The following is a 19,896-nucleotide window of genomic DNA, read 5'->3' as shown; positions in this document are numbered from 1 at the left end:
CCCAATATATTTTTCCAAAACCCTCCGCGGAGGATTTAATAAGACACTAGATCTTCCCTTGCCTCCCACGCACTCTCCCGTTCGCCGGACGCAGCTCCGGCTCTTCTCTCTCACCCACCCCTCTTGCTTGGCCCCAGATCAGATTCAGGTTCAGATCCAGACCAGGTCCTTTTACATTCTCCTGCACCCTTGTAGTCGCCCCTGCTTGCCTGTAGAGCCCTGTGATGGGCGCCGCATCAGTCCACCCGTCGCAGAGGCGCTTTTCTTGCCAGGTCTGCAGGAAAGCCAAGTCGAGATGTCAACGCCTGAACCGGAACGACCCCAAATGTGCAAGGTGCACGCTTCTCGGCGTTGAGTGCGTGGCCGGGCAGCAGAAAAATGTTGGAAGGCCGCGGCGGCGAACAACAGCTTCTACCGGTCCAGGCTTAACCGTCGGCCACCGGCCACCAGTCAAGTTGCGCAGCCAGCCAATCCCCGCCAGCATGTCTCGAGAAAATGCTTCACTCTCTGGAGGAGGGGACCTGTTAAGCTGGAACAGCAGAGTAACTCCGGCGCCTACTCCATCACCAGTTCCTGTTCCGACTGTGGATGATGCAACATGGCCAGCCATCGAGATGGGCTCCTTCTCTCAGCCCTTGCCTCTATGGGATCTTGACCGGACCGACTCCTTGTTCAGTCCTGAACCGGGATTCAGCATCACAATGTCAACTCCATACTCGCTCGAGGCACTCCCGAAACCCGTATCAGCCGCCAATGGCACATACCTCACCCCGGCTGATAATGTGGCGATGCGAGGGCCGGACACCATCGACACTTCAGATGCCATGTTGGAGCTTTTCCGGATGAATCTCGACTTGCACATCCGCGTTGCAGCTGTCGAGAGGAACAAGGACACCCTGGACTTCAACAGCGTAATCTACCCGCAGAGCGTGCTGTACATCGACAACTCTACCCTGGCCGAGTTCATGCTCAAGACGTCTCGAGACCTCCTGCTGATCCTCACGAGGCTTCTCAGCAGCCGGGAGTCTCGTGGCCGGCTGTCCTATTCAAGCCTGGCAGAAGCACCATTTCCAAAACTGGTGTCGCCGTCGCCGTCGCAAACCTATCCAAGCAACCACCATCTGCCCATCTCCCCTGTCGTCGCCGCGGAGGAACCATTGTCCGCACCCATCGCCCTCGCCATCACGAGCATCTTTACCCAGATGGTTTCGCTATACGAGCTGATCCTCGAACACTTGACCGCTTGTTTGGAGCGAATCACTACCGACCCCATCGCCCCTATTCCGGGCTTCACCTTTGGCGGGGTGCCCCTAGATAAACCCTGTACGCAGGGTATGCTATTCTCCGAAGTCATCGTGCATCTGCTGGAGAGGATAGAGCAGGTGCTGGGCATCGGTCCGGTGCCTCTGGGTGGTGAAGCGGGTCTGCTGGCGGTGAGACAGATACAGGTGCTCTGGAGTGAGCTGGACGGAAGACGTGAGATTATTCCTGGTCGTGGCGTCATGAGACCTGCCGACGTGAGGAGGCTGTTTGGAAAAGTGGCGGACATCTTTAGACAACAACACTAGGTCGATGGGCCTAAGATACTTGGACAGACCGAATGAATGATGCACTGGTCCGTACTGAATAGCTATGTTGTAGTCTGCAACCACTACATCAAGCATCCGAGAGAATAGTTGATGGAGCACCCACCGAGACTTTGGAGGACAAAGCTGTCATCTCTTCCAACCCACTAATATCGTGACTATCTAGCAAAGCCAAGTACATGTCTTGCGGCGAGAGGTGGGCTTGGAAACACGTTGGCGGGTTCCAAAAGGGTGTTCGTTCGTTTATTCACAATGGAGCGGCCAAGTTCCTGTTTCCCCCCCAAATATCTAAACTAGTCTACATGTCTGGAAACGAACTATGATTTATGAATCACAACGTCAAACCGGGCTACCAGCAGCCTTGGACAACCGTGATAGTAGTAGTTCTATTTTTTCCCTTCAAAAATCAATTACCAACCTGAGTTTGATGCAGACTGCCAATTCTGCTATCTATCCTAATTGAAAACAGGAAAAAGAGCAGTTTCTTCAACTTCAGCATGGAGCAATTTTCCTAACCCTCCAACATTGCCTTGAAGATCTCGGCCGGCGTATTCTTCGGCGCAGCCAACTGAAGGACCTCTTTGCTCGTCGTGGAAGCCGTGCATTTCCCCTCCCACGCTGTCTCCGGAGCATGCTTGATTGAAAGGATGACGTTCTTTGACTCTTGGGTCTGGGTCGCCATGTGGTCGATGAAGGATAGATCCCGGAAGCTAACGTCTTCAACTCTCGTTCCCAGGACCTCCTCAGTCATTGCCACGACCTGCCGCCCGGTGATATCCTCTGGGCCGTTCAAGACATATCTAGCCTTATCATGGGGGGTGACGTCATCCTGGATCAAGAGATGGGCTGCGAGACGTCCAATCTCATGTGGGTCAATGACGCCGACGGGGGCATCCTCCGACGCCATGAGCCTCAGTGTGTCTTGCTTTCCGGTTTTACGGAAGTTCTTGACTAGCTCCACGGCAGGAGAAAGGTACAATTGCGTAAAGACGTTAGGCTGCAACGAGGTCCATCGTAGGCCTTGGAATTCCGGCGAGCTCAGCAAGGCCTCGATTGCCCAGTGCGTCCTTGGATAGTAGGCAGGGCAATCAGGGCGTACGTTGGCAGCGGTTGTTGAGATGCGCACGACATACTGGACGCCTGCTTGAAGAGCCGCTAGGTGGAACGTCGATTCTTCAGCGAACTGGTTCGGCTGGTTATGGGATGCGATGAAGGCCCTCTCGACATTGTGCTGACGGAGCCAGGCTGGGGTAATCTCGACCCAGTTCTGTTCCACCAGTTCGACGTTGGGAAGTCTAGCGAGCTGCTGTGCTGCAGCTCCGCTCGAGGAACGTGTAAGAGCGAGGATTCTGTGACCGGAAAAGGGGGTGGTCTTCAGAAGCTCTGACAAGGTCTCGACGACGCCTCGACCGGTGTTGCCAGTGGCGCCGACGACGAGGATGGTAGGAGCCATGGTTAGGATTGATGGATACGATGTAGATAAAATGGTGCAAGATTGAAGTCAGGTAGTCTGGGTAAAACAAGCTCTGTTAAAGAGCATTGCCATTTATAAAAGCACCACCATCGGGCCGGTTAGTAATCTTGCCTGAGGATGAGTGGAGGAATCACCAACTAAAGGTTCAAAGTATGCCGTCGTGGATTCAATAATCAAGGGGGCATAACGTTATTTGTTAAAATCAGTCGAAAGAGTTTATCCAAGGCCATGACCAATCATATCCACTTGGTGTCAGTGCCCCGCCACCTTGGATTTTACGAAGACCAGCTCACCCCCCTCTCGAAGGACATAGCTCGACTTGTTGCTCTTCGGTTGCACTTTCAAATCTCTTGTATGTCCACTTGGTGAAGGGTTCGTGATGCAACTTGCACCCAAAATCCATTCAGTCGCAGCAGTTCAAACAAACACTTTCGTAAGGCCTCTCCCCTGTCGTTTATCTTCTCATGAGCAACTTGGCTTGTCGAAATGGCTCGCTCTATTTTAACTTTTGCTCATTTTTATGAGCTCCCATATGGAGGGAGTGATGCTAGCCCTGCTACCGAGCAGATTGTCGCCGATAAAGCTGTTGGAAGCCTGTTGTAGACTTGCACTTTTGATATAGTTGAAGCCCGGCCGTTGATGGGATAATCGAGCCAGAAGACAGAAGACTGGCGCATCAGACACCGCGTTTCGCCCATGTTTGAGGCAAGGTAAGCCATAATTTGTGTACTTGGGGAGTTGGCAGGATAGACGAGCTGCGTTGCTACAAAGGTACCTCTGATTGGGGCCACGGCGAATCAATCATGTCAGAACCACAACATCCACATTTCATGTATCAACTGCATCGACGTTCTTGACCCAACATGTTCCAGCACGGCCGTATTAGGGGCAGCTCTTCCTGTTCTGCACCAGCTCATACCTGTGCTTGGAAAAGCTACATCAAACCGAAGCCAGTCCCTCGGATTGTTCCACACCCTCTATACCCTCCAGCCAATCTACCCTGTGCTTCCCATACTGCTCGACTGTCGGCCTCAACACAGTCTCGGCAAGCTTGAAGTCATCCACTGTGCCGGTCCTAAGTATGCTCGCCCCCGGGTAGCCCTCAGCTCTTCGGTACATCAATGAGCCGCACGTGCTACAGAAGAAGTTGGTCATGACGTTGCCCTTTCGCTCGATGGTTTCCGACTGGCCAAATTGCTTGAGCTTCGCCTCCCCCCGAACATGCTTCAGGTGTGAGTCGAGGATGATGAAGCCCGTGGTGAACATCGAGGCCGTGATTTTGCGGCAGTCGCTGCAGTGGCAGACAAAGGCGAAGACGAAGCCTGGTTTAGATAGCGGCTGTGGCTAACGATGAGACAACGTGCTTTCTCTGGGGGGGAATCTTGATGAACTCACAAAGGAGAGCTGCACAGCGCCGCAGTAGCATGTCGCTGTTGCTTCTTCCTCGGTCGACCAGCCATCCTGCGCAAGGCCGGCCCGGGGGAAGAATGGCCCTGTCCCGTCAGCCATGCTGATAGTGATGGGATGTATCAAGGCGATAAGTTGAAGAGAGAGGCAATGTCCTTTGGAATGAAACCTTGACTTGTATGGGTCGAGATTCCCTGAAGTCTATGGGAAGATAGCTTCAATTACTGAACTGCATTCCCCCTATTTATACACCCACGGGCAGGCGGCAATGAGCCTTTGTTTTGCTCCTTGTCAACCCAAAGTCCGCGCCTCCCGAAAGACCTCAACGTGGTGATGGAAAGACCTCGAATGGTATAAATTCAATCCATTTCCATGTTACAAAGGCAAAAGCTGTTTATCGGCTAATGATTCAACCGGGCACGCCACGCGGGCATTATTACGTACATGCATGTCTTTTGTTATGGTTGGAATGCATTCTTCTGAGGAACATGCACGCTCGGACCGGGTGTAGCTTGAATACCGGTATGAACGGTAATCGACTAACGTTATAACACGGGCAGGGAGATAACCAGCTGGTGCCTCGCCAAGCAATCGTGATGGAACCACCAGCGATGAGCTATGGGCATCCAGGCTAGTATCTACAGCAGACTGGCTTGACCTCTCTTGAAGATGGCCCGCTTCACCTCCTTACTTAGGCCGACGCCTCCTTCGACCGTGCCATCGAAAATCTTCCTCCATCCGACCGCATTGAGAAGCCACACAACATACGCATTTGCTCCCTGCCATATGTACTCTCCCTCGCCGAGGGCCGGCTTCTTCTTCAGGACATACTGCACCACCAGTCGCGCAAACTCTTCGGGTTTCATGCCGTCTCGCAGATGAAGCCTGGATCTCTCCTTGAGGCCCGATTCACCATCGATGAAAAGACTGTCTGGGGCGAATCGCACCTTGTCGGGCGACGTGAGTTTCGTCGATACCACTCCCATAAACAGAGTAGCCACCTTGATGCCTAGAGGGGCTAGCTCGATCCTCAGGGTGTCGGAGTAGGAGGACACAGCCGCCTTGGAGGCGTTATACTGAGCAGCATATACATAAGGGAGTCGGGCTAAAATCGACGCAGTATTGATGATGGTAGGCGGTGTGGTCGAGCCTGCGACCGAGGCGAGGAGGAGCGGCGTAAAGGCCCGGACCATATCGAACAGGCCAAAGACATTGGTGTTGAACATATCCCGGACTTGATCCTGGTCGGCTTCAATCGCCGGAGCCTCGTACACTTGGAAGGTCAGCTCGCATCGGAGCTCTGAGATATAAAGCCACTTACTCATGCCAGCGTTGTTGAACAAGATGTCTAGCTTCCCTCCAGTCCGCCTGGCGATCTCGGTCTTGAGGGCGGTTATACTTTCCGGCCGGGTCACATCAAGCGCCAGGGTCTCGATGCCTTTCTCCTGGAGCAAGGCGAGTGACTTTGTGGATCGAGCGGTCGCAAAGACGCGAAATCCCTGAGCTGCGAACTCGAGAGCGAGGGCGTGGCCGGCTCCGCCTTCTGAGCAGCTATACGTGGAGAGAGAGGGCCATGTTAGTCAAGGGGGAAAGGTCAAGGTGAGAAATTAAGAACGTGAGATATGACGAACCCAGTGATAAGGACGGTGCGCTGCTTGGACATGTTGAAGTTTGTCATGTGCAGCCTGTTTTTGTAGATTGGATTGTTTATTTGGCCTGCATCTTGCTTCTTCTGTGGTCTATTTATCTGGGCTTTATTATCTATTATTTGGGTATGAAGGTTAATTTCCCAGACCATGCGATACCACCTAATCAGTCAGGTCTCTGTCGAAGGCTTTTTTACATGGCATTTCTAATTATCTCTATCGGAGTTGTTACGCCACACACTTCTAATCGTCATCTTGGCTATGCTGACAGAGCCAGTGAAACGTAATTACTCCCGACTCCTCAAGAGTTTAATCGATTAGTGAACGGCCCGGTTGCTTACACCGGGCACTGTAAGCGAAAATTGCGGGGCCTTGGGCTCTGCACAGAACGAAAATAGTGCAACAACCTCTCTGGGGTGCGTCCTCAGAGACAGCAATTCCTCGGTCGAAGTGCTTCAACTTTTCAGGTTTCTAGAGTGTCTGGTCACGACTGATATAACACAGTATATGGAAAGATGAGGCAACCAGCCAGGGAGAAGGATGACGCTATCGAGGTGGGTTGGCCATGGTTTTTTCTCCTGACTCCCCTTCACCTCCCCGTCGCCTTGGATACATCATCTCCTGGTTTATCGTACCCAGGGCCTAGGAAAACCTCGCGGCTGCCGAGACCGAACGCTTACTCCTTACAGGCACGTCGAGAGCGAAACCGGCGAGCCCAGCAAGTCTTTCGCCAGCGTCGACAGGCCAACAAGGAGGCACAGCGGTGCCGAATCCAGCAGCTCGAGAACACGGTTGAGGAACTGAGCAACGTCATCATCAGCTTCTGCGACGAGATGATTGGGACCGAGGAGATTGCGAGGGAACAAAGGTTAATGGCTCGACTCCAGCTCTGCACGGCGCAGGCCCTCATCCTGGCGAGGTCGGTTTCCAGCACGAACGGAAACCGCACGGTTCGAGAGACAGAGGACGATGAGCAGAAGATGGAAGAATACAAATACCCGACTAAGAAACCGAATCAGAAGATTGCGGATTCCACCTTGCCACAAGCATCCTCATGTCATCACCCCGACAGCGTCGACGCAATGGCGCCTCCCCTCATTGACCAAGCTTGGCTCCAGACGCATCAACATGACTTGAACACTAGCTCTTCTTTCCCGCTCCATCTTGTCCAGACGACCGTCTCCCGAGCATGCCTCTACCTCAACGGCGATATTCACATAGCAGCCGAAGACCTGGAGCGCGCATTCGGTTTCTCGCTGCGCCTCCATACACGCCAGCAGCTCTTGACTCACCTGCGGCGGCTGCTTGGGGCAGGCAAGGACGAGATGTGTCAAGCGACGGGGATCAACTGGAGTACAAAGGCCTGGTCTAGAGGAGGCGGCGGTAGCACAGATCTGTTTTGGCCGTTCGCAGAGGGTGACAGCCTCGGCACAAATGATGGCTCGGAAGACGACCTACAGCCAGAGTTCCTCACCGCGCTAGGAGTCCAGGAGCAGCTTGAGAGCCTTGGTGCCAAGGCCCTTGGGTCGGACTTGATAGAGCTGAACATCAGCGGATACGAGTCCCTCCAGCTCCGTAGCACCGCGGACTCGAGCCCTACTTCGCTCGGTGCTGTTCGGCCCGCACGCGCTCCCAGCTCGGTGGGATCAGCCGCCTTGATAGTGTGGCTAAATACATCTCTTCTCGCGTCCAATCTGGCCAACATGGCCATGTGCTTGGAGAAGGGACCTGTATATCCGCGCCGTGGGGTTGCCAGGGCGGTGGAGGCATCTGTGATAATGGCTCATGGGGGTGAAGCTGCTGACGTGGGGACTATATATAATGGGGGGGTTCCCAAACCTCGGGGTTCGGGTCCTTTCCCGACATAATGCGGCATTTCCAGCGGCTTAGTTTCGAGATCGAGTGATAGGCCTAGCCTTAGGTAGCGTAGTATGATTAGGGGCGTCTGCTAGACAATGTCACCCAGAGGTGCAAATATGGATCACTGTGGAAAGCCGTGACTTCTCTGATCGCCAACGCAAAGCGAACCATCTTTCAATACCCTATGCCATCAATTATGAACTTCTTCATCCCCCTAACCCAATTAACTAAAGCTGCCTTTCCTGTTCATCCTAGAGCGACTGAGTTTCGTGTAGTGAAGGTAGCCCTGCTTTGTTACGCGATACTACAGTTTGCGCCGTTCTTGTCGGTCGGCCTGTGAAGAGTTTGGAGAACGAAAAGGTCGAAAGAGTGTAAAGGCTAAGCAAAGTTGCCCCCTTGCTGTAAATCACGTAAACTGCTTAGGCGATCGGCCGAGACTGTTTGAATAATTAATAACTGACTATTGCGGGTTTCAGATCATATTAGCTACACACTCCCGGCCATTATATAATCACGCCTGATCAATTCCTCAGTCAAGGTCATCAGCAACACAGTTTACGTAAAAAAGCCCGAATGTCTGAGGTTTACTGGTTTCTCACACGAAATAACATACGCATACATACTGCGGCCAAGCTCGTCTGTATAACTGGTGATTACTCAAGAATCAGCATCATCATTTGAATCAACTACAAAAACACCAGAAAGCACTTTCAGTCTATACCCACAACTATGGCTACCCGCACCATTGCAGTTATTGGCGGTACTGGCGCCCAGGGGATGCCCGTCGTGAGGGATCTAGTAAGATCGGGCAACTATACCGTCCGGGCCTTGACCCGCGACCCGAGCAGCTCTCGCTTCAAGGAGATCCAATCCTGTGGCCCGCCGGGCGCCGTGGAAGCCGTCGTGGGCACGTTCACATCCGAAGAATCCCTCAGGGAGCTCTTCCGGTCTGCCTGGGGCGCCTTTGTCAACATCGACGGGTTCAACTGTGGCGAAAAAACCGAGATTTACTGGTCGATCCGCGCGTACGAGCTCGCCATCGAGGAAGGAGTCAAGTTCTATGTCTACAGCAGCCTCGCCTACGCCTACAAGCTGAGCGGCTACAAGCCCGAGTTCCGCGGCGGCCACTACGACGCCAAGGGCAGGATCGGCGGGTGGATCCTCTCCCAGAACAAAGAGGTGAGCCAGCGCCACGGCATGCAGGCCGCGCTCTTCTCGACTGGTCCATACATGGACATGGCGATCCACGCTTACACGCCTATGCCGCCCCTTGTGGAAGATGGCGTCGTCACTTGGCGGGTTCCGCTCGGAGAAGGAGCCATACCTGAAGTTGCGCTCGATGATTGCGGCTACTACGTCAAGTGGTTGTTCGACCATCCTGAGCGCGCAAACGGGATGGATCTCGACGTAGCCATCGAGCACGCCACGTACACCCAGGTTGCCGAGGCCTTCCAGAAGGTCACGGGCAAGCCAGCACGATACATTGATACAAGCTTCGATGACTACTTTGCCGCCGTCCCTGTGGCCGATCTCCCCACAGGTTACAACGCTGACCCAAAGGATCCGGCCACGATGAAATACCGAGATAACTTCACGGGTTGGTGGAATCTGTGGCGCCACTCAGCCGGCAACAAGGGCCTGATCCGGAAGAACTACAAGATTCTCGACGAGATTCACCCCAACCGCATTAGAACTGTTGAGGAGTGGTTTCGTCATGAGGACAAGCGAGGGAGGGAACTGGGGCTCGGGAGCCTCTGGGAGAGAGTCCAGCCTGAGAACATCGGCTTTGTGCTCAAGATACACGATGACCAGAGACAGGGCGCTGCCTAGTTATGGGCCGCGATGCTAATGTCGTGCACCTTCGAGGACAGTTTGGGCTCTGCTCTTGGCAAAAGAAACTAGTCATTGGACAACATAGGGATAAAACCAGCATATTGTTCCAAACATAATGTAGCGCTCATCATATACTATCACTTCTCCCACATAAAGATTACAACCTTTTCCCTGGAACAAAGATGAATAAAGTTGATAAGGCTGCATCAAGTGTAAATATGACAATAAGAACGACGATCCCGCGACGACTCAGTATTTTCTTCACATATGGTTCTCGAACGCGAAGAAAACTAAATGGCGTGTATTCGCTCAACTGTAACAACGCAATCGTGGGGTCAAGAGTGTATTGATAGACTGCGAGGCTGTATACCCCAATCGTGAAAGGTAGGATTAGCTAGAAAAATTGTTAGCCTGCGCGTTGAAATTTTGTTCACGGAGTTTTACCCAAGCCCGCGTTTTCCTGTCTGTATCCAAAAATATCAGGACAAATCCAGTCCAAAAAGCGGCGAACAAGGACAACAGCCCAAGGACGAGGTGTAAGATCACCGTGGGCGGAGTCAAATTTGCCAGAGCTCTCATACGGAGAAAGCCAGGGAAGGCGTCTCTCTCCATCGCCTTAAAGACGTAGTCTTTGACAGCATCAAAAACTTCAGGATCGTCACGGTCAGATACTTCCACTGCGGCGACCAGATCTCCGGTCATAGACCCAGGAAGGATGATCTCGCGCTCCGCACCGGGAAGGATGTATGTAAATATTATCTTCTCTGCGGAGGCTCGGATATCCTGTCTTGAAATCGTTCCGGCGGTAGCTGGGCCTTGGTCTGTTGAAGGCCGGCTGCTACTCCCAGCAACGGGGCCTAGTTGACTATCGTTTGCATCAGATGGAGTAGGTCGACCTGAAACTCGCTCCCCTCGTAGAAAGGCAGATACTCGCTGATCAAGGTCTCCTTCCATCTCTAGGGAATTGGCCGCGGACTCTTCGACATCCTCGGAGTTGGCTAACCGCATTGTCCCATAGGTAGGCAAAGAAGAGTTGCTTGCACCTCCACGCAAATTGAGCTGGGTGAGACGCTTCGCGCGGTCCTCGCCGGCCTTTGGGGCACGCCTGCTTTTGAAGGTAGTAAAGAAGTGCTGAGTACGCGAGAGTACAGTTGAAACACTCCCGGTGGGAAGCCAGTCTGTCGAGCCGCCACCTCTCAGCGATGGACCCATGAAATACCCCCGGATCTGGTCTTTTGGAGGGCCCATATCAACTGGTGGCGGGGTTGGAACCTCTGTCGGTTGACCATCCTGAGAGAGGCGTAGCACCTGGCTAGATCGCTCCGGATCGCTTGCGTCAACGGTTCCCGACTCTTCTGATTGTTGCTGTTCGCTCTGCCCAGATGACGCCTGAGGATCACCGCCCGTTTCGGTAGAATTCTGAGGGGGACGCGGTTCTGCTGTTGAAGAGAGGATCACACTCCTAAGTTCCCGCACATAGGCTCTACACAGTGAGGTGTGCTGAGACACATCAAGCCTGCAAGCAGGTCAGAGAGCGAGACAAGATACCGGAGACTTGGCCATCGCTACATACCAAAAGTCTAGATAATCTACTGATCTCTGTTGATCCCTCATATATACGTAGAACGAGAAGAGATCGACGGGTGGGAGGACTCGGCGAGATAGAACCTCAAACAATGTGGGAAGCCTGTTTCTTTGGAGGTCTGGCTGGAGGGGTGAGCTTTGGTCCATGATCGCGAGGACGAATAAGCAAGAATGGAGAAGGGCATAAGCATAGGCCGAGGGTCGCTGCTTTGGAAAAGACGTTGAGGAAGAGGGTCGAGTATGAAGCTTGGCGGGTGGGTGCCGGGTACGGCTGTGTATGCATGCCTAAAGTGGCTGAATAAACCAGCCTCAAATGCCCTCTGTGAATTAGCTAGCGCCAAATCAATGCCATGATGGATTCATATTACTGGTCCAACGCACAGGTGCATGTTCAGCTGAGCGGGGTGCTCGGGTCTTGCCTGGCTTATCATTATCCGGCTCGGGCTCTAAGATGTTGCCGGTTCTTCATCTCTTCATCGAGAAGAGGCGCGGATATCCGCGTAGAGAAGCTGCAAACTTTAGCAATGTCATTTTGTCCCAGATTAGGCTCTTCTAGGAGCCGTACGTCAACAGCTAATACCCTGGCTGGACAAGCCTCTGGCGGGCATGATACGGCTCAACCCCTGTCCAATCGATGGATAAGCGACACAACGAACTCAAGAAATGACAGGAGTAGAGAGCTAGGAAGATGGTGGAGCGACTCAGAACCCCATGGCTCTTTTCCAAAGACGGAGGAGCAAGCTCGAAGTCATATTGAATGGATCAGAAGAGAGAAGCGTGTCGACCAACCCGACGCCAATGCTCGAGCATTAAACGCCGTCTTGAAAGAGTAAGCTTCTCTCCCAAGGTGATAGTAGATGTATCCTAATATTCATGTATAGAACCGCTGGGAAGCTTTACGCCGACCGGATGCACTTCCTGCTCGAGCTACTGCAGAATGCCGACGACTGCCAATATGCTCCCGGCGTGACTCCGACCGTGAGCCTTACATACAGAGAACATGGTGACGGACGTGCAACAACGTTGCGTATCGACTGCAACGAGATTGGCTTCCATTCAGAAAATGTTCGTGCCATTTGTGGATTCTGCGAGAGTTCCAAGCCGGCGGCTAAAGATCACAATCGCACCACGGGCGAAAAGGGTATGGGATTCAAGTCGGTATTCGAAGTGGCCGACGTCGTGTGGATCAGCTCCGGCTACTACTCGTTCAACTTCATCAACAATGACTCGGGAATGCTGAGCATGATTGCGCCTCACTGGGCCAAGCTGCCGGACGACGAGCGTCGGCTTCGGGGCCACACGTCCATGCTTCTGGAACTGTCAGCCAAGTGTGACAAGAGCATCCTGCTTGAGAAGCTCAAGTTAATGAACCCAGAAACCGTGCTATTTCTCCGAAATCTAAAGAGAATCAAGATCAGCACGATTGAAGTTGGAAAGAAGCGCTGGGAGACAGCTCTCAACAGGCTCGATGATGGCCCAGCGAAAGACGGCATGTTCTCACGTACAATTCAGGTGGGTGGCACCTTGACCTCATATCACGTCTTCCAGCATACTATCAATGAGAGGGACTTGCGCTATGATGATCGTCGTCGACATGCCAAGGATTCTCAGATCCTGTTGGCGTTTCCCAAAGCCGACGACCTGAAAGCGCAGAAGGTTCATGCATTTTTACCCATTGATCACTACGGCTTCAAAGTTTGTCCATCTACCTGCCTCATGTATACCTCTGGCCTCTAACTATCTACCCAGTTTGCCATTCAGGCAGATTTTATCTTGGTCAGCAGCCGCGAGGACGTGGAGGACTGTCCATGGAACAAGGCACTTGTTTCCCAGGTCCCCACCGCCTTCCTAGGAGCAGTCAAGGCGTTTCAAGCTCAGGATATTACCTCGTGGATCTCATACATTTCACTTGATCACTACGAAGACACACTATTCCAAAACATTCCAGTGACGATCGTCGACGTGTTGTCAGAGAACCCTATTCTGCAATCGGACCAGGGCGAATGGCTTCTTCCATCCAAATTGGCGATCGTGCCCAAGCGCTTCACACATGGTGGCGGACCTTTAATCCCACCCGGGGCCAGAAACACCAAGTATCTATCAGATGGCTATAACACTCGCGGCAACGAAAACCGACTTGAGAAGCTCGGGGTACGCACACTCTCAGGGGAAGAGTTCCTGAGTGATCTTGAAGCCTTCCTTTCCGGTGACCAAGCCAGGTTTCAACAAATGGAGGCTGCCTGGCACGCCAGTGTGGCCAGTGTTCTCATTTCGTTGAGCTCCGAGTCGGATGCGATCACAGCCATGGTCTATCGCAAAAGGATCTCAAATTGGAACTTGGTCCCGGTACTGAAGCGGGAGACAGAAGCAAGTTCTTTGCGGGACTGCTCTTGGGTCTCGGCAAGCCAAGGGACCATCTTCTTGCCTCCAGATCCTCGCATCAGTCTAGGCCTTCCAGGAGGTCTGGATCTGTTTGAGGTGCACCAAAGTGTTGGGGAGTACCCTATCTGGTTGGATCTTCTACGACTGCTGAAGGCTGAGCAGTATAGGTTGAAGAGAATTTGCGACATCATCGTCTCCCGCCACAAAAGCCCTGACTTTTTGCCGGCGAACCAGAGCCTGGACGATCTGGTATCCCATGCCTTGTTTCTCAAGAGAGCCCGCTGGAGCCCACCTGAGGGCAGTAAGGGGGACTTGTGGTTTGCGGCTAACAGCAACTCCTGCCATCGAGGTTCATCTATGTATGTGAGGGGAGACTCAGTCACGCAAGCGGGCGTGCCGTTCACAGCGGATTTCGTTTTCCAAAACCACCTTGCTCAATGTCCAATAAACTTCACACACGAGTCATATGAATCAGAGCTGACGCCATACGACAAGGGGGCCGAATCCTGGGTAGTCTGGCTTGCCCGATGCTTTGACCTCACAATCATTCCGCGGATGGCTCTCAAGGGCAGCTCTGGAGCAGGCCAGTTTACTATCACGCCTGAATTCCAGTTCATTGTCCAAAATGACCCAGAAGCCGTACTACAGCTCCTGCGGGAATTCTGGCATCTCTATAGTGAGTGGCTCGTCGACAAACCGGGGGACAACCCGAAGAGCTCTGAGCCAGACCAAGCGTCAAGATCGAGGATGAGAGCGTCCCTGTCATCAATGGAAGTTCCGTGTGTGGGAGGAACAAGAGGGACGCTTCGCAACACTGTCTTGCCTCGAATGAATGTGACTCGGGGTATCAAGCTCTTGACCTCGACGTCCCAGCAAATACCGAAAGCCGCCACGACACAGGGGATGAGCGTCCCAACAACGGCAGCAACAATCAACAATCAAAGTCAACGATCCATACCCACTCCACCAGAGCCTCCCGTGGAAACAGCAGACTCTTTCGAGCCACAGAAAAAGTCGACTCGACACTTCTTGAGGTTCCTCAGACGTTTGGTGCCCCATTCAGCACGAAAGAGAACCTCTCTTCCAGAAGTGATAGACGAGAATCCAGCACTCGTGCCCAATCCATCACCGCCTAACATTAGGACCCAGGTAAAGTGGCCCACGAGCAGGCCCGGAGTTGTACATATATCAGAGGGTGGGGTCAAGTCCCCGGAGGACCAAACGGCGGCCTTCACAGCCAGCTTAGGGTCCCGGCCATTTCTCCAGGTCGCGGATCCTGAAGACAAAAACTGGGATTTTCTAGAACACTTCGGAGTTCTTACCAAGATCGGCATGAATCACTTTCTGGTCCAACTTCGACAGCTGAAAGGCTCAACCAGCACAACGTTGGAGGCTGCTGCGCTACTCTATGAGCATATTGAGCAGGTCATAGGGCCTAATGATATCAAGACTGCTCGGTACGTAGATTGTTTGCCGTCAGGGTTGTATCAGACAAAGTCTAGAGACGCAACTGACCTTTGATAGCCAAGCTTTTATGACTGAGGAACTTACGCTCGTTCCAGACACAGAGACGGCAGGACTTCGCTGGTTAACACTCGAAGAATGTGTCTGGGACGGCCCAGATTGCTTGAAAAGAACGCCTCGATTGAAGTACATCTATCCCTCGCGGATTCAGCTGTTTTTGTACCTACTGAAGTGCCAAACTTCGGATCTCGTGATGCTCATCCACGAAGCACGGAGTATACGCGAGACTGACGACCTCCAGCACGTCGCGCAGGTCTTTGAGGCGCTATCCAAACATCCAGATCTCAGTGAAAACGCAGTACATCCGCTACGGGAGTTACCGATCTTCCCCGTAACGCCAGCGGATGCTCCAATTGAGCCTTATCGTCTCCGAACTGCCCTGGACTCGGATGAATGGTACATTCCGGACGACCCCAAACTAACTCGTGTCTTTTCCAGCTTGGATGTCTTGTCATTCCCGCCATCCTCGTTAGATTCATACAGGCCCCTCTTTGACCGGCTCGATCTGCGTCACCGCCTGCTTTCCGTCGCCGGAGAGATTGCCCTTGCACCAGAGGGGGGTGTTCAGCCTGTTCCGTCGTACGAAGCATGGCTTAACAAGAGAATGCGTTTCGTGATTGTGTACATTCTTTTCTGCATCACCCCCTTTCTATCTACTAACATCCTCAAAGGCTTGTACCAACCTTGGAAGCGAACAAGGAGGGGATCTTACTTCGTCTGAGGCATATCCACGTTTTCAAGGCCGACCGAGTCACGATGAGTTGGAGAATCCGCAGTAAAGACTTATCAATTGCTCTCGAGAAAAGCTCTGTGGTAAAATGTGTCGCATTGTTGCCTGCCGATGAGCAGGGTCTCAATATCTGGTTGACAGCACAAGGGACCGCGGCCGAGACGGACCGTCTGAGAGAGCTAGCCTTCGAACTTTCCGAGTTTTGTGGCATCACAAATGCGAAACATATCGATCTGCTTGTCAAGGTCTTGATAGAGCAGAACCGCAAGCATGTCGAGGATGAGTTTCGGGCAATGGGGATTCCGGTTGAACCAACTGATTCTACAGACAACTCGGAGATGGGTAAGTTTATGTTTGATTTTCTGGCAAAGGAAGTCTTTTAATGATATCTCAGGTGGATCTCTCGTCGACCAGCTTCCCACAACAGCCGATTTGGGGTCTTCAACCAAAGAGAGCCTTGGCGATCGTAGAGAGACTCAAGTTGTGAAGATGCTCTCTGTCGACCGCCTGAAGGAAACAGATCAGACTCAGGCTGTGGATGAAGCTCCAACCATCGTTGAAGACGAATCCGAGCACAAAGTTCGAGTTGATAATCCAAATCAGAGTGCCGAGACACTTCAGGATGAGGCAATCAAAGGTAGAGGCGCAGCCCATGTCGAGAAACCTGCAGGAGTCCCGGATATTGTTGTGTCGCAAGCACCAGCCGCAGCCAGTTCGGTACCCATGTCTCGTGCTGAGCAGTCCAAGAGTGAGGATACAGAGCAAGCCACGGCTAAATCGAACTCTCCGAGCCAAGGGGTCATAGAAAAGCAGGGGGGTCTGGAAAGTGCCACCAACAATGGAGCATCAAAGACCGTTCAAAAGCCTCGGCACACCAAAGAGGTTGAGCCCTCCAAGACCCGAAAGGGCTCCCAGACGACGCGTGCCATTCCCGCCGACAACCATGACTTGATAGAAAACCTCGATCAAGTCACTACAGGAGAGGATTCCAGCGGTGAGACCGAAGATGACAAAAAACGCCGCGGAAGGAGCCTGGGTCGTCGACCAGGACTCTCTCAAACTCCCTCGACACATGTTCTTCCCTCCAGAGATCATTCTGCAGACAGACCAGAGCCCCGTCCAAGAACACCAAAGCCACGAGGCCGTGATGAGTCGTCTTTTGTCAGCATGAATCAAGGATGGATCACAGTTCCACGCCCGATGACCATCTTTTCGGGTGAAGATACCAAGGAGACGAGATACTTTGGCGAGCTATATGTAAGATATCTACCTGTATGCAAAAACAACCTTTTAGCCATTGCTAACATGAAAACCTCGATAGGTATCTCGTTTCCTTCAAATCTTCTTGGGAAACGACTACAGGCCAAACGAGCATTGGACGAGTCCGATACGCGTTCGGAACGGCCACATGGAATACAAAACTAGGCTGTCGGATGCCTCTACTTTTACCATCATCGAAACGGGCGGGAAGCTTAGCAAGGCACTTGTTGACGGCAATCACGCCACGGCTGAGTCTCTTGCAAACACAGTCACATTTCATCTGGAGGTCTGGGCTACAAACGACGCATTGAGCACAAGATTTGTGGTGCCCAACTCGCAATACACAAAGGTGAGCACTCTTTTCCTCCATTAACTCTGTCATTTATTGTCCGAAGCCACTGACCTGGGGGAATATGCTTAGCTCAAGAGAATGTCACTTGTCAATCAGAAACACAAGGTGACAGACGTGTACATGCTAGTACGCGTCTACCAAATCCAGAAGGAACCCGGTATCTACATCTATGTTGATCCGTGGGGGCTACAGCTAAAAGGAGACATTCTGCTCGAGACAGAGGCTAGCTACAGTGCGCGCCTCCCTTACTCAACAGAGCCTTTCCTGAAATTTTCTGCCGCCGGCTTCACCAAGGATACGCATGAGATGTACAACGGCCTCGACGTCGGGTCGCGTGAAACCCGCCTCCTCAGGCTGCAGCTACTGGACGATGGGGACGAAGATGACAAACCCATTTGCGGGTCTCTTGAAGTATTTGACCTGAACGATCTCGATGAACCTTTTTGGGCCATCTCATACTTCTGGGGACCCGATCCAGACGGGCCTGCGCCCTCAACTTTCACGTCTGACAGGGGCAAGATGCCCATTACCGAATCGCTTGCATCATGCCTCAAGTGTTTGAGACGGAAGAAAGTGTCCACTCTGCTTTGGGCCGATGCGCTGTGCATCAACCAGAACAATCCAATGGAAAAGGCCCTTCAAGTCCGGCGGATGGGATCTTTATATCATCAAGCAGAGAAGGTCTTGGTCTGGCTGGGCACGAGTGGTCATAAGAGTGAGAGCAGTCCCGCCATGCAGTTGATGGCAGATCTACACAGGCCATTCTGTCACGCGAGAGGCCGCTGCCGTACAAGAAAAGGCCTTTCCGAGCGGAATTCAAAAGCGGCTAGAGTCCCTCACTTGTCCTGGAAGGAGGTGGACGGGTTTTTGGGCCATAGCTGGTTTACCCGTAGCTGGATCGTGCAGGAAGCCGCTGTCTGCCCCAAGATGACCATGGTGTGTGGTCAATCCGAGATGGAGTGGGATTGCTTCATGGAATCACTCATGGAGTGCAGCAATGGCCTGAACAGGCATGGTGGGCTCGATGACAACGGCGCTTTTCTGGCCAACTCCAGGCCCGCACTGGCCCTCCATAGCCTGCGGGAGAGGTATCAAGGGGGCGCAAAGTTCGACTTTTTGAGGCTACTCGACATGTTCTCGTACACCCAGGCCTCCAGGGCGCGCGACAAGCTGTTCGCCCTGCAAAACCTAGCAAGAGATGTTGCTGCAGAAGATCCCCTATTCGCACCAGACTACGACTCCCCAGAGCAAGAAGTGCTGGCAAAGTACGCCAAAGGATTGGTCCATAGGGGAAGGGGGCTTGACCTTTTATACCGAGCAGGAGGCGACAAGAGCTCCAACATCTGCTCTTGGATTCCCGACTTGCTAAACAGCCAACGGCGAGAGACGACCATCTCAACATGGGATGCTGCTGGGAGAGAGAGCGGCTTCTGTGCTGGAAGGCCTGTCCCACCCAGGATTCGTCTCCAGGACATGGGCTCTCAAAACGTTCCAATTCTTGCAGTACGAGGCTCTATCATTGACGAAGTGGAAGACTGCTTTGAGCTGCACTTATCCGCTGGCATGAGGGTCGCTTTTGCCGATGTACTTGAGAGAATGCGGAGCTATACATCGCACCTCGTAGACTACCCGGGTTTTGAACAAGCCCCAGAAGCAATGGCGAGAAAGTGGACTGACAAGCTCATGATCAAGTGTCTTGTCGGGGACGCTCGTGGACCTCAAGTGGTCTCGAAACAGTCTACCACGTACTCAACGGAGGCAAGCGGGCGTGCACCAGCGACAGCGGCCTCATGGAAGGATAGCGATTGGGAACAGATCCTCGACCTGGATCTGGGTCAGAATGCTTGGAAGTATAAGGAGGAAACCTCACCAGAGTCACAGAGGCGGCTCATGCAGTTTTGGGAAACAGCCGTGGCATTTGCCGACAGCATCCCACGTGCCGTCTTCGCCACGACCAAGAATAGGTACGCCGGCATCATCCCGGGTGCGGCACAGCCAGGAGACAAGATATTCATCGCGGATGGAGCCAAAGTTCCGTTTATCATTAGCCGCTCTGCGAGGGTGACAACGTGCTACAGGCTGGTTGGGGAGTGCTATATCCACGGCATCATGTACTCTCCGCCGTCGACGGCTCCTGACAAAGGTACAGATATTTTCTTGATTTAGTCGTTTACTTCTCAATTTTATCACTATTTCTGTGGGACGATGATGGACGCGTCAAAGATATTAGGGATTAGATACTCTCACACGCGATGTAG

General features: G+C 52.8%; 7 protein-coding genes across 7 annotated transcripts; 4 read left to right on the top strand and 3 right to left on the bottom strand.

The window, feature by feature from the left end:
* Positions 1-482: 482 nt before the first annotated feature.
* LRP88_10680 (uncharacterized protein) lies at positions 483-1,568 on the top strand (the record flags this gene model as incomplete). The annotated part of the gene is made up of 1 exon (XM_083247132.1): positions 483-1,568. The coding sequence occupies one exon, from the start codon at positions 483-485 to the stop codon at positions 1,566-1,568; it is 1,086 nt and encodes a 361-aa protein (XP_083098245.1).
* A 529-nt stretch (positions 1,569-2,097) lies between these two features.
* LRP88_10679 (uncharacterized protein) lies at positions 2,098-3,039 on the bottom strand (the record flags this gene model as incomplete). The annotated part of the gene is made up of 1 exon (XM_083247131.1): positions 2,098-3,039. The coding sequence occupies one exon, from the start codon at positions 3,037-3,039 to the stop codon at positions 2,098-2,100; it is 942 nt and encodes a 313-aa protein (XP_083098244.1).
* A 960-nt stretch (positions 3,040-3,999) lies between these two features.
* LRP88_10678 (Mss4-like protein) lies at positions 4,000-4,569 on the bottom strand (the record flags this gene model as incomplete). Its single annotated transcript, XM_083247130.1, has 2 exons — positions 4,000-4,398; positions 4,456-4,569. 2 exons carry the CDS (start codon positions 4,567-4,569, stop codon positions 4,000-4,002), a joined length of 513 nt encoding a protein of 170 aa, XP_083098243.1.
* A 536-nt stretch (positions 4,570-5,105) lies between these two features.
* LRP88_10677 (uncharacterized protein) lies at positions 5,106-6,130 on the bottom strand (the record flags this gene model as incomplete). Its single annotated transcript, XM_083247129.1, has 3 exons — positions 5,106-5,740; positions 5,789-6,018; positions 6,099-6,130. The coding sequence occupies 3 exons, from the start codon at positions 6,128-6,130 to the stop codon at positions 5,106-5,108; spliced, it is 897 nt and encodes a 298-aa protein (XP_083098242.1).
* A 498-nt stretch (positions 6,131-6,628) lies between these two features.
* On the top strand, positions 6,629-7,784 carry LRP88_10676 (uncharacterized protein; the record flags this gene model as incomplete). The annotated part of the gene is made up of 3 exons (XM_083247128.1): positions 6,629-6,667; positions 6,803-7,726; positions 7,776-7,784. The coding sequence occupies 3 exons, from the start codon at positions 6,629-6,631 to the stop codon at positions 7,782-7,784; spliced, it is 972 nt and encodes a 323-aa protein (XP_083098241.1).
* Positions 7,785-8,702: 918 nt separating this feature from the next.
* On the top strand, positions 8,703-9,803 carry LRP88_10675 (uncharacterized protein; the record flags this gene model as incomplete). The annotated part of the gene is made up of 1 exon (XM_083247127.1): positions 8,703-9,803. One exon carries the CDS (start codon positions 8,703-8,705, stop codon positions 9,801-9,803), a length of 1,101 nt encoding a protein of 366 aa, XP_083098240.1.
* A 2,496-nt stretch (positions 9,804-12,299) lies between these two features.
* On the top strand, positions 12,300-19,804 carry LRP88_10674 (uncharacterized protein; the record flags this gene model as incomplete). Its single annotated transcript, XM_083247126.1, has 9 exons — positions 12,300-13,085; positions 13,140-14,073; positions 14,248-14,448; positions 15,076-15,229; positions 15,297-15,875; positions 16,103-16,368; positions 16,421-17,283; positions 17,348-17,635; positions 17,735-19,804. 9 exons carry the CDS (start codon positions 12,300-12,302, stop codon positions 19,802-19,804), a joined length of 6,141 nt encoding a protein of 2,046 aa, XP_083098239.1.
* Between the last annotated feature and the right edge of the window lie 92 nt (positions 19,805-19,896).

The sequence above is a fragment of the Fusarium phalaenopsidis genome (genome assembly GCF_050370095.1).
Source record: "Fusarium phalaenopsidis strain FUZ10S chromosome Unknown contig_32304, whole genome shotgun sequence".
Taxonomy (NCBI): domain Eukaryota; kingdom Fungi; phylum Ascomycota; class Sordariomycetes; order Hypocreales; family Nectriaceae; genus Fusarium; species Fusarium phalaenopsidis.
The sequence above is the reverse complement of the archived record's forward strand: the minus strand, read 5'-3'. Positions and strand labels throughout refer to the sequence as shown.